The sequence below is a fragment of the Zootoca vivipara genome, chromosome 8 (genome assembly GCF_963506605.1).
Source record: "Zootoca vivipara chromosome 8, rZooViv1.1, whole genome shotgun sequence".
NCBI classification, from domain to species: Eukaryota; Metazoa; Chordata; class Lepidosauria; order Squamata; family Lacertidae; genus Zootoca; species Zootoca vivipara.
Window position 1 is genome coordinate 24,636,615 of NC_083283.1, and position 13,227 is coordinate 24,649,841.

Below are 13,227 nucleotides of genomic sequence, written 5' to 3' on the forward strand. Positions count from 1 at the left end.
TCTCTTTTTCCCCTTTCCCTTTCCCTCTCTGTGTCTTCTGTCATGCCATCTCATAACTAAACAAAACTCCTCCACTGTCTTCATCAAGTCTCTTCACTCTAATCCTTTAAGTCAGTGAGGTGGTGGTGAACAGTGCCAGACTTGAACTGAGAAGATCTGGATTCAAATTCCTGCTCACATTTGAAGATTAGTGAATGCTTGTGGGCACATCACAATTTCTCAGGTTCTAATGCAGTGTTCCTTATTTCCACTGGTTCCGTTCTGAGTAAAACTTTATTGAATCCCACCCAGAGTTGTACACTTCTGCAGCTATTTCACATACCATTGCATTGAAAGTAGTAATAAAAAAATTCTGCCGATGTACTATATTTTTTAATGGAATTCAGCATGCTGCTTCTTACATTATTTCCAGGTACCTTCATAACCACAATTTCTTGGAATCTGTCACGTTGCTATTATCCAATCCAATAACGAATGTGCACCCTGGAGTGCTGCAGACCACCAGGGATATACTGAGGTTTTTGGCACAGTCCCAGAAGGGCCTTCTTTTCTTCCTCTCCGAGTACGAAGCCACAAACCTGCTGGTTCGAGCCTTTTGCCATTTCTCTGACCCTGATCAAGAGGAAGGTCTCCAGACCGATGGGGCTAGCGATGAAGCCTTTCCCCCATGGCTTCTTCATTCAACACAGACGCTGCAGTGCATTTCAGAACTATTCTGCCATTTCCAGCGCTTCACAGCCACTGATGAAACTGACCATTCAGATCTCCTGGGAACGCTTCATAACCTTTACCTGATCACTTTTAACCCCGTGGGAAGAGCTGCTGTTGCCCATGTCTTCAGCCTTGAGAAGAATCTCCAGAGTCTTATTACTTTAATGGAGTTCTATTCCAAAGAGGCTTTAGGGTAATTATAATATTTTTAAACATTGCTTCAGGTTTTATGCTTTTAAATGGATGTTTGCAGGTTGATGTAGGTTTCACAAACTTTTAATTTGGGATTGTTCCTCGTTACGGAACTTTGCTGCAGTACAGAATCCAACTTCTTACCCTCCTCACTTTTCTCCTTTTACAAAGCATTCCCTTTAAAGAAGTGAACCAGGCTTTCCTGGTTCTGGGGTGGTACATGCTCATTCCTCAGCATAGTATGAGGATATGTATGGGCTGGCCCATGAGTTAGTAACCTCTTCATCCCAGTCAATGCTTGGCGATTTGGCTCTGATTGCTGCTGGGCAGAAAGGAAATCCTTGAGATGTTTAAACAGATTTCTCACCCCCCCTCTCCAATCCCTGCTTTTAAATGGGTGGGCTCAGGATAACTAGGTTTGAAAATATTAGCTCTGCAGCATATGAAGCTGTGCTACTTCCTCTGAAAAAACCCCCACAAAAACACCATGGATGACATGAAAGAATAGCTAAAAGCAAAACCAAACATTTTAAAACCAAGGAACGAGGGGAGAAGTGAGCATGTTGTGCTTCCTCCTCATGTTAATATCCTGTAAGATTGATCTTTTGCATATCACACCACCAGTGTGGAGATTTGCAAGTTATCTGCGCAGAAGTTCTATGTTGCATGTGACAGAAATATAACAGGAAGTGTAAGCTGCATGGCTATTTTCTGATTCCTTCATGTTGTCGTTATGAGAGCATTTCATGCTTGCTTGAGACTGGCTACACAGATCAAGAGCATAATTTAGATAAACATATTTTATTATCCAGGATAATATACTGTAGTTAAATTCACAATCGAAAGAGTGGGGTTTTCAGATCAAAGTGGCATACACAACTTTAGCTTGTGCTAAGGAGGTGAATGTTTGCCTGTGGCATGGCTTATATGCGTTTGAAATCAGAGCTGTTCTATTCTTTATCCCTCCTGTAGGTTACTGATTCTGATCAATATAATTGACTTTTCTGTTTTGAGTTCTGAAAAGATTATGAGAAACTAAGTGGAGAAGTTAGGAGAAAAGGCTGAGTCAATCAATCACATGCCAATCATTTGCAAACTCCCACTTGTAGTATGAACTTTTTTCTTCTCCATACAAAATAATCGTTTTGTAAATGAAAATCTGAATAGTATTCTGTAAGTATATATGTACGGATTCAAATGTGAAGTGTGTCATAATTTTCAGAAAAATCTGTTTCAGCGATTCCAAGTCAAAGAAGTCAGTTGCCTATAATTATGCTTGCATCCTTATTCTGCTGGTGGTTCAGTCCTCCAGTGATGTCCAAATGCTTGAGCAGTATTCAGCACCGCTGTTGAAGCTTTGCAAAGCTGATGAAAATAACACCAAACTGCAAGGTACAGTATGTGTTGTTAATGGGGCAGTTGCTGGAAGCAGTTTAGGAGAAATCTTTTTGGTGTCTGCTAAGGCTCTCCTGACCTTCTGGTTTTTGATAATGCGAGTAATGAGATTCCTTTGGTAAATACAGATTACTAGAAAGGCTCATTGAAAAACTCTGCAGCTTTTTTCCTAGTTTCAAAGAAGCTTTGAAACACAGAAAGTTCTCTTGTTTGTGAAGTGTACTGTTCATTGGTGGGAGTCATTCAGTAGCTGCAGAAAAATGTTCAGTGTTTGAAATCTTCTAAGGAAGCAACGTAGGGGGCTCCTGTTCAAAGAACAAACTACTGTTTATTCCTGCGTATATTCCTACTTTTTAACCCAGGAAAATCTTCTCAAAAGTCGGGGGTCATCTTATACGCCAGGCCGAATTTCTTATACGGCGAGTATATACCAAAATCTATATTTTAACTGGAAAAGTTGGGGGTCGTCTTATACGCCCAGTCATCTTATACAGTGGAATACTAAAAAAAGTCACTAGACATTGATGATGACCAGAGAGCTTCCATTGTAAATGTGTTTCTCAAATTGGAGCTGTTGTAATCTTGTCATGCCCACTTCAAGACAATGACGATGAAAGGAGACCCCTTTGTGTGCAGGCTTTTACATTACATGGATTCTTTTACTATTCGTGGCTTTTAAAAGTCCCAAGCAGCCTTAGGTCAGAATATCTAGGGAACCCCACCTGCCCATGTTAGCCTGCCAGGGACCTTCATTCCACTTCAAGGATCTCCTTCAGTCCTGCATCCGAAACAAGGCAAATAGGAGGTAGGAGAGAGAGCCTTTTTGACTTATAGTGCTGAAGATTTGTAAAGACATCTCAATAGGTGTGCCTGACTCCTTCATGACCTGCTTTTAGGCTGGTGATAAAGGCAACATTACAAAAGTGTACCTTTATTAGAATTTTGATTTTTATCATGAATTGTGCTGTTTTAAAATGCTGTGCTGATTCTGTGTTTTTAAAGCTCTGTTTTGGTTTTCCACCTGCCAGTACTTCCATTGAATTTTCAGTCTGTTTTTGTTTTTGAGAGACAAGATAGCCTTGGCTTGTATATAATTAATAAGAAATTCAAGTTATTCTGAGCTGAGGAAAAAAACTTTCATTTTAGAATATGGACACAGGAGGCCTTTGTAGCTAAGATGGGGTTTAATATTGAATATTCAAGAGATTAAATGTTTGAATTATGCTGGGCAAAATTGCCTTTTGGGACAAACAGATGGTCATGGTTCAGATACTTTTTATGGCATTGAAATCCAATATTAAAACCTTTTCAAAATCCTTCTAAGACTCATACTAAAGCTGCAACCACATATGTTGCAGTAAGTTGAATTGAAATCATAGGGATTTCTTCCCATGTAAATATACATAGGATAGCAGCCCAAGTCATACTGATTTTTTTCCACTGCTGAATAGAAGTGAACCTTTTTGATTGTTTTAATGGAAATAAGCTAACTTTTGATAAAGACATCCCTGGACCTATAGAAAAAGATCTTCAGCAGTGTTCTTGGTGCTCTCAGCTGAAGAAATCAGCTGAAATGTGGTATAATAAAGAATAATTTCAGACTGAAACAAAATAAAAAACGGGCTCATATTATGCATTGGTCTTGATTCTTTGAATTAAAGCAGTTTTAATGTTGTATTAAAAGTTAACTTGATTTATATACAAAGGCCTGTAGCTTTAATGTTTGTCACCATATTTCTGGAATGCACAATTTTACATAATGCAACATTCTTCAAGTTGCCTTGTTTGTTTTAGAACTTGGTAAATGGCTGGAACCCTTGAAAACACTTCGGTTTGAAATTAATTGCATCCCAAATCTCATTGAATACATTAAACAGGTTAGTAAAAACCATTCTCAATGCCTGCATTTTCTTAAAAATCCAATCCTAGCTATTTCATTGGTTGATCTTTTGCATTGTATATAAAGGAGGAAAAATTCTGTGTTTTCACAGTTCCAAACGCATAAGGAAGGCATAGGCAAACTCGGCTCCCCAGATGTTTTGGTACCACAACTCGCATCATCCCTAGCTAACAGGACCAGTGGTCAGGGATGATGGGAATTGTAGTCTCAAAACATCTGGAGGGCCAAGTTTGCCTATGCCTGGCATAGGGTTATCATAAAGTTTGCTTGGTACTCCTTTATCAAGAAATGTTTAGTTACAAGTACATTCTATATTGGACCATTTTGTGTGGTGTTTTTAGTATAATCCTCATAATAACATTTTTTAAAAAGTAGTCAATGTTTTTCAAGAAGGAATTGTTGGTTCTCTGTTTCTAAGTGTCCTTTTTGAAGAGCAAAACTAGATGTGACTTTATTAATAGAACTGCTAATTCAATGCAGTTTTTAAAATGTAAATAGTAGCTATGGGGAGCTATTTACTTAAAACATTTTTGTAATTACTGTATCTAGTTTAGCTCTAAGGTGTTTTGTGGTAACCTTCCATTAGAATTTTCAGTCCTTGTGTTACTTTTACTTGGATGCCTTATATAGAAAGGGTGGGAAGAAGTTTTGTAGACCACTGCCCCACTTTGATGGACCACCGAAATACTGGCAAGTAGATTGGATCAAAGACGGACATTGGTTTGATGCAACAAGATGATACTTAACATTCCTAAGCAAAAGAATGCACAATCAGAATAACTTAGCCTAGATTAGTTATTCCTTAGCTGTTTTTTAAAAAAAGTTCTGTGTTGAATAAGTCAATAGATTAAAGGCATTTTAGTAAAAAAACCCTAATGGCACTAACACTCAAGTTTGAAGTCAGCCTACCATTTGTTGCTCAGAAGCAAGATAAAGTTCTCTATTGCACCCATTTTTGGGGAATATTGATCTTTAATAACATGAGTCTTATTTTTCAAATTTTATTTTAAAGAATATTGATAGCTTGATGACCCAGGAAGGAGTCGGTCTTCCTACTGCACTTCGTGTCCTGTGCCATATTGCATGCCCTCCACCTCCTGTTGAAGGTATAATACTTGCTTTTAACATTGTTCCATATATATATATACACACACACACACACACACACACACACGTAAAAAGGACATGTGGGTGTGTTTCCACATTTCACCAAAACTGCTTGACTGATTGAGGTGAACTTTTGACACAACATCACATACGAATGTCCAAAGGATATAGGAAAGTTTGCTAAGACAGATGTCACATCTCCACCAGGTAACCCCCCCCCCAAACCCCTGTTCCAGAATGCACCACTCAGCCAAAAGTGCATGCTGGGAAAAGAACCAGGTTACAAACCAGTGCCCTCTAGCGGCGGCTACACTGGTACTACACCTATAAAACCTTCCCTCTTCAACAGCACCTTGGCTCCCGTTTACATACTAGGCCGAAGCCTTTACAGACTAGCCCTAATGGAGGTACTGAGTCGCCAGGGTGGGGGGGTGGGGGGAGGAGGGGATGGGATAGGTCAGGACACGGTGGGACCAGTCACAGGGATGAGTCGAGGGTGGGGGGAGAAGGGGGCATGATACGTCATGGGTTGGGACAGAGAGAGGGGAATCACAGGGATAACCCAGGGGTGGGGGGGAGGGGGCGGGATACATCATGGATCGGCACAGTGTGCGGGAAATCACAGGGATGAGCCACAGCAACGCGTGGCAGGGCCAGCCAGTTTCCTTTATAAGAGTACATCAGATTTAATCACCACCTCCTATAGCCATATTGAAGTAAATTGTTTCTTTGGACCATTTTCTGTTGCTGAAAGAGCGTGTAGAATTTTTGGAGCTGCTTGATGGGAAAGGTAAGAGTAAAATGTAAGGATTCTGGGCCCCATGATAAATTCGGTGTTACGTAAAAATGTTATGTGCTTGGTCATGGACAGAAGTCTCATAAAAAGGAATCATTGCATCAGATCTGTATTTTCCTAATGACTGAGATGAAGGCACAACATGGTTTTTCTCTTTCCTCCCCTCCATTCCCCATTTACTCCCAAAGGTCAGCAGAAGGACCTGAAATGGAACCTTGCAGTCATACAGATGTTCTCTTCTGAAGGAATGGACACTTTTATTCGTGTTCTGCAAAAGCTAAACAGCATCCTTATTCAGCCCTGGAGACTCCATGTCAACATGGGGACTACCCTTCACAGAGTCACTACGATTTCCATGGCCCGCTGCACCCTCACCCTCTTGAAGACCATGTTGACCGAACTGCTGCGTGGAGGGTCCTTTGAGTTCAAAGATATGCGTATTCCTTCCGCACTTATTTCTTTACACATGCTCCTGTGTTCTATTCCCCTCTCGGGACGTTTAGACAGCGATGAACAAAAAATCCAGAATGACATTGTTGACATTTTGTTGACTTTTACCCAGGGGGTTAATGAGAAGCTAACCATTTCGGAGGAAACGCTGGCCAATAACACTTGGTCGCTCATGCTAAAAGAGGTCCTCACTTCTGTTCTGAGAATTCCTGAAGGGTTTTTCTCTGGTCTTATACTGCTTTCTGAGTTGCTGCCTCTGCCGCTTCCTATGCAAACCACCCAGGTATGTAAAAGCTACCAATTATTTGTAAAAGGCAGGGAAATTAAAAGACTGATGAAGAGGATGGGTAGGTAAGAAATGACTGATAAAGAGTTGTGCAGTGGATCTGTCTGTTTGACAGATTGTATACCAACCTCCCTTAACCTGGTGCCCTCCAATGTAATTGGACTCCCATCAGCCCCAGCCAGCATAGTGGGATGATGGGAATCATAGTCCAGCCACATGTGGAGAGATGAGAGTTCCCCATCTCTCATTTAAAGGGCTGATAGAGGGGATTTGTCCTTTTGATGCTGGATGATGAGTGGGGATATTTCTCCTTAGCTGGGAGGCAATAACTCCATATATTGGAGCACATATATTGGCTACAGGGGTTTTCATGATTGCCTAAAGGGCACCAGGTAGTGTGCCTTGCATGCGGTGTTGGAGAAGAACTCTACGTTTTGGCACTCTCATAGAGTTATTTTGCTTTTCTGATAGGTCATTGAACCGCATGACATATCGGTGGCTCTCAACACTAGGAAACTGTGGAGCATGCATCTTCACGTTCAAGCGAAATTGCTGCAAGAAATAGTACGGTCCTTCTCTGGCTCCACCTGCCTGCCTATTCAGCACATGCTGAGACGCATCTGTGTTCAGTTGTGTGACTTGGCTTCGCCAACTGCTCTCCTTATTATGAGGACTGTTTTGGATCTGCTTGTAGAAGATTTGCAAAGGTACGATTTTATACTTTCTCCTAAGGGTCTTTAAGTAGCAGTGCTAAGCTGGTGACCTTCAGAAGTTTTGGTATACGACTCTCACCATAGTTGTGCAGACTAAGAATGATGGGAGTTTTGTTGAAGGCTTCTGTAGAACCTTTGCATGTTGAGGCTGGAAAATGGGCTATGCCTCTCCTATCTCGTTCATGAATAGGCAGTGGCTGCCTTGGATTTAGGCCTTCTGTTTCTTTCCATGCATGGTGATGGGTCTTGAAGGATGGAGTTCTGTGATGGCTCCTCCAGCTGGGAAATCCTGAGGGCTGCAGTAAATTGCTGCAAGTATGGCATGAATGTGGCATGGAGAGGTAGGCATCATGCAGTTGGTGATAAGAGATGCCTCCACACATGGAGAGGGCTGAAATACAGCATTTCTTTTCAACACTTTGTTAGGCTTACTGACTTTGGATCCCAAGTCAAACCTGTAGTGGTTATATCATCTTTGCTGGCAACTAGATACACAGTTGATTAATGACCACAACCTGAAAACTATCAAATTACAGTGGTACCTCGGGTTAAGAACTTAATTCATTCCAGAGTTCCGTTCTTAACCTGAAACGGTTCTTAACCTGAGGCGTGCTTTCGCTAATGGGGCTTCCTGTTGCCACTGCGCCGCTGGCGCGCGATTTCCGTTCTTATCCTGGGGCAAAGTTCTTAACCTGGAGCAACCACTTTCTGGTTAGTGGAGTTTGTAACCTGAAGCGTCTGTAATCCGAAGTAGCACTGTAATGGTAATAAGCTCATTTGTGACAAAGTCAGCGCCACTACAGTGGAAAACTTGCAGATATATGTATATATATATATATATATATATATATAGACATAGATATAGATATATAGATATAGACATAGATATAGATATATAGGGATATATATATAGAGAGAGAGATATAGATTTATATTATATTATATTATATTAATACACACACACACACACACACACACACACGCATATGAATCTTTTAATGGAAATTTCAGATCTGAAGGTTGTTTTGTCATAAACATGCATGCAGTGTATTTGTCTTTTCTAATAAGAGCACTGGTGTCACTTCAGCAACCCAGAAGACAAAGAGAAGCAATACACTGGCCAGACTGCCCGCTTGCTTGCGTTACTCGATGCCCTGGCTTCACACAAAGCTTGTAAACTGGCTATTTTGCACTTGATTAATGGAACTGTGAAAGGGGATGAGAAGTATGCTGAAGTTTTCCCAGAGCTTTTGTCTTTAATGCGAGCTGCAGGGGACAACATTATTCACCAGCAGTGTGCTGAGTTCTTGGCTTCTATTCTGCAGTCTCTCTGCGATCAGGTAATTAAAAATGGAAATCTAAAGAACCCTTTAATTTCATTCTGTATTGATTGTGCACATGTTGTCATGCATATGCATCCATGGGCAGTGGGAGGGGGGGGCTGTCCTGGAAGGAGTGCAAGTCTCCCCTTAGCAAACAAGACAGGCTTGTCCAAGAAAATATGAAAAGGATGTCCCTACTCTCCATCTCCCCAGAACACCTAGCCAGCATGCCTCCAAGGAAGGAGAAAAATATACATGGAGGAAAACCAATGTAAGCTAAAAGATGTGTGTATGTGTGTATAAACACTTGGTTTGTTTTCCAGATATAAATCTCCGCTCATATCAAATCTCAAGACACATTCCAGTTGGTTCTCTCTGGTCACACCCCTGAACAACTGTATTCAATAAAAACCTGTTCACCATTAATTCACAAATTGCACCAAGGCTGAATCTTCTTTCAGGAATGCATGAGTTGCACCAAGATTGTGTCCCTCTTCCTTTAATTGCATTCCTAAGTCTTATAAAACTATGCCATAACTATTTATTACCAAGCCAGGAAGAAGAACCTTGAAACAGTTTGGTTTCTGGCAGAGAGGGATTGTTGCTGCCATCATCTCCTACCATAAACCTACCTCTCCTTTTTCAAACTAATTGCATATAGGCTATCTTTGCACAGCTATATAGTATCATCCCTATCCTCACTGAGGCTGGTGGGAGTTCATTGTCACCAAAGGGCCTCAGATTCCCAGTTCTTTTAGTAGCTGCACTCAAGAGCAGGTCGTTTCAAGTTCTGCTTTATAGAGCTTAATGAAATGGCTGTTGAGTGACACTTCATGTTTCTTTACTAAATCCTTTTAAATAAGGTTGGGCAGGAATCAGAAATTAGTGCCCAAGAGATCTTTTGCAGGTCAGGAAACTTTTTCAGGAGGGGGCCAGTCCACTGTCCCTCAGACCTTGTGGGGGGCCGGACTATATTTTTGAAAAAAATAATGAACAAATTTCTATGCCCCACAAATAACCCAGAGATGCATTTTAAATAAAAGGACACATTCTACTCATGTAAAAACACGCCGATTCCTGGACCGTCCACGGGCCGGATTGAGAGGGTGATTGGGCCACACCCGGCCCCCGGGCCTTAGTTTGCCTACCCATGGCTTAACAGGGTGTGAACAGCACTCCCTATGCTGCATGGCAGACATTGCAGCTGTGGACAGTCTGTGGACAGTAACTGTAAAGTCCTGTGGTGTGTGATAGTAGAGCTTTGCTTTTTTAAAAACCCCACTCGGTTGGTCCAAGCTCTAAAGTGGCTTTAGAGGGATGCCTGTGTGCCTTTCTGCCTTTTGTAATGCTGTGATTTCTCTTTGCAGGACATTGCATTGGTCTTGCCCAGTTCCACGGAGAGCACACTCTCTGAATTGGAGCAGCTTTCAAATTCGTTGCCAAGCAAGGAACTCATGACTTCCATCTGTGACTGCCTGATGGAGACGTTTTCTAATGCTGAAAGCAGCTATAACTGTTTGCTGACTTGTATCAGGACAATGATGTTCCTTACCGAGCATGATTATGGATTCTATCACCTGAAGAGGTACATTCCACAAACATACTCACACCGCAAAAATGTTTAGTTCAGCTCACTCCCCCCCCCCCCCCTGGGGCTTACAAAGCAGAAGATTGTGCTTAATGTAATGTCAAATTTCACAGGCAATGGTAACAGCAAGAACATACCAGTGTGGCATTTTTTGGTGCTGTTAATTTTCTCTTTCCCTTGGAAAGAATTGTTCAAAGCTAACTGTATAATAAAACACTCAATTTGCAAAGTCCTTAAAAAAATTGATCTGGCAGTGTTCTTTTGTGAAGATGTTAATTAGGGCTGCTGGCTGATTAAAGAAACCTTAGTCAATTCATCACATGGGTTTCATTAAGTCATCAGATTTGCTTTAATGTGCATGTGATTGAGCTACAGTTCTGAACAAAGCATCATTGCTTTATTTCAGGTAGTGTCTGATATGACGTAAAAGGTATTATCTTAGAAGATGTATTCCCTCCTATATGTTTTGGATTTAAAACATTTTTAAAATGCTGTTTAATTAATCAATCAAATACATCCTTTTAATTAACTGAAACATTAAAATACATATAAATTCATTCAGTTGTGTTTCTGAAACTGCCTATGTTTTAAATGCTATAGATCTATTAATCATATTTTTTTCATATGCTGTGTCAAAAACTGGATTGTTAACAACCTTTTTCTTTGAAACGAAAACAGCTCTCTAAGAAAACACTGTGGTGCTCTGCACACAGGATTGAAGCGAGTAGTGAGCAGCTTTAATAAGGACCCTGGAGAACTTGCGTCTTCTTTTCTGGATTTCATGAGGCAGATACTGAATTCTGATACACTGGTGAGTAAATGTGTACAGAGGACTTACTGAAGCTTTGCCTTTGTTGCATTCTGTTGCGTTTCAGCTCAGGAAAAGTAGCTGCAGTTTTCTTTAAAGTGTACAGCTGCAATACTTCCATCAGATGATAGAAATTATGGTTCTCTAACAGAATCCCAAAGGGCCAATTTTATTTATTTATTAATTATGCGAGAGGATTTATTTCCTACTTTTCTATTACAATAATAATACCCAAGGTGGCTTACATCAGTTTAAAAATGTACACACACACACACACACACACACACACACACACACACACGAAACAACAAATAAGTAAACATTAAATCAGTAAAAACAGAATATAGTTTGCAGCAGGTGAAAACAAAGGAAAGGTGAAAACCATTCATCCTGGTAGGTTATGTGTTGGCAGGGATAAAAATTCCTTAGTAGAGTAGTGAAAAGCCATGAGAGAGACAGAGAGTTCTAGAAAGAAACGTTTCAAGCTGGTTTTACAGGGAGATGTAAAAAAAAAAATGTCATCAGTTAACCGCATTATGGTGCTGTGGTGTTATTGCTTGTGTACTCACGTGGTGTACTTAATCTTCCTTAGGGATGTTGTGGGGATGACGGAAGTCTTGCCGAAGTAGATGGAGCCCACCCTGCCAGAACTTTGGGTCTTACTACTGCAGAATTAAAATACCAATTACAAAACAAAGAAGAAACTCCTGAAAATCTGCTCCTCGAGCTGGAAAAGCTAGTTTTGGTAATGTAATGTTCATATTTTTTGGTGTCAGTGCCAGATGTTTGAGAGTTGGGAGTCTGTTAGTTTCTCATTGCTACTGTTCTGATTTGATTGTAATGCATTTTCTATGTCTTTTTAAACATTTGTGTATGTATTCATTTTTATGCAGTGTTTTTGAACACTGCCCGTGTATCTTAACTCGATGACAGTCAGGCTACAAATATTAATAATTATAATTTGTAATGAGTGATAAAAATAGGATGATTGTGTTGCCACTTTTTAGTACTGTTAGGAATGATCACTGTGTTTATTGGTTATGCATATTAAGCTTGTTGTTGTTTAGTCGTTTAGTCGTGTCCGACTCTTCGTGACCCCATGGACCATATTAAGCTTAGCTTTACATAAAATTATCCAGCTATAATAAGGGGACGCAGGTGGCGCTGTGGGTTAAACCACAGAGTCTAGAGCTTGCCGATCAGAAGGTCGGTGGTTCAAATCCCTGCAACGGGGTGAGCTCCCATTGCTCGGTCCCAGCTCCTGCCAACCTAGCAGTTCGAAAGCACGTCAAAGTGCAAGTAGATAAATAGGTACTGCTCTGGCGGGAAGGTAAACGGCGTTTCCGTGTGCTGCTCTGGTTCGCCAGAAGCGGCTTTGTCATGCTGGCCACATGACCTGGAAGCTGTACGCCGGCTCCCTCGGCCAATAATGTGAGATGAGCGCCGCAACCCCAGAGTCAGTCACGACTGGACCTAATGCTCAGGGGTCCCTTTAACTTTTACCTCTTGAACTTATTTATTACATTTTTCCTGCCCTTCCTCCCATGTCCAACTGGCTCCACCATGTACAATTGGTTTCTCAGTAGCCCTGTACATATACCGGATAACACTTCAGGCACCTGATTGACCGGGGCCTCGTCCACAAAAGTGTACACTATAATAAATCTGAGTAGACCTATTGAAATCAGTCCATTGATTTCAGTATGACTGACTTTGGATATCACTCACATTCTTTAAGGTGCCACAAGATTCTCTGGGTTGTATCCAGTGCAAGTTAAGCCCTTGGTAGACCCATTGAAATTAATGGACATGACTAAGGTTGATTAATGTCTACTCTGCACATGATTTAGCTGCATACAACCCTATGTTTTTGCCACAGTGGTCTAATTACTGTGCCGTATGTCCATGATGTCAATTGAACATGTATTTATTGAAAGAGTTGCTGCTAGTTTGCTGCAT

At 40.9% G+C, this 13,227-nt stretch overlaps 1 protein-coding gene across 2 annotated transcripts in view; it reads left to right on the plus strand.

The window, feature by feature from the left end:
• The window catches only part of VIRMA (vir like m6A methyltransferase associated), a 29,824-nt gene that overhangs the window by 10,356 nt on the left and 6,241 nt on the right, over positions 1–13,227 (plus strand). Inside the window, exons 9-18 of one of the 2 annotated variants that reach the window (XM_035126437.2) lie at positions 413–904; positions 2,126–2,295; positions 4,093–4,175; positions 5,211–5,304; positions 6,290–6,834; positions 7,309–7,544; positions 8,638–8,890; positions 10,240–10,457; positions 11,139–11,271; positions 11,861–12,013. In XM_035126437.2, the coding sequence (XP_034982328.2) occupies positions 413–904; positions 2,126–2,295; positions 4,093–4,175; positions 5,211–5,304; positions 6,290–6,834; positions 7,309–7,544; positions 8,638–8,890; positions 10,240–10,457; positions 11,139–11,271; positions 11,861–12,013 (2,377 nt within the window). The remainder of the gene's footprint in view (positions 1–412; positions 905–2,125; positions 2,296–4,092; positions 4,176–5,210; positions 5,305–6,289; positions 6,835–7,308; positions 7,545–8,637; positions 8,891–10,239; positions 10,458–11,138; positions 11,272–11,860; positions 12,014–13,227) is intronic. The other variant, XM_035126438.2, reaches the window with a different exon arrangement.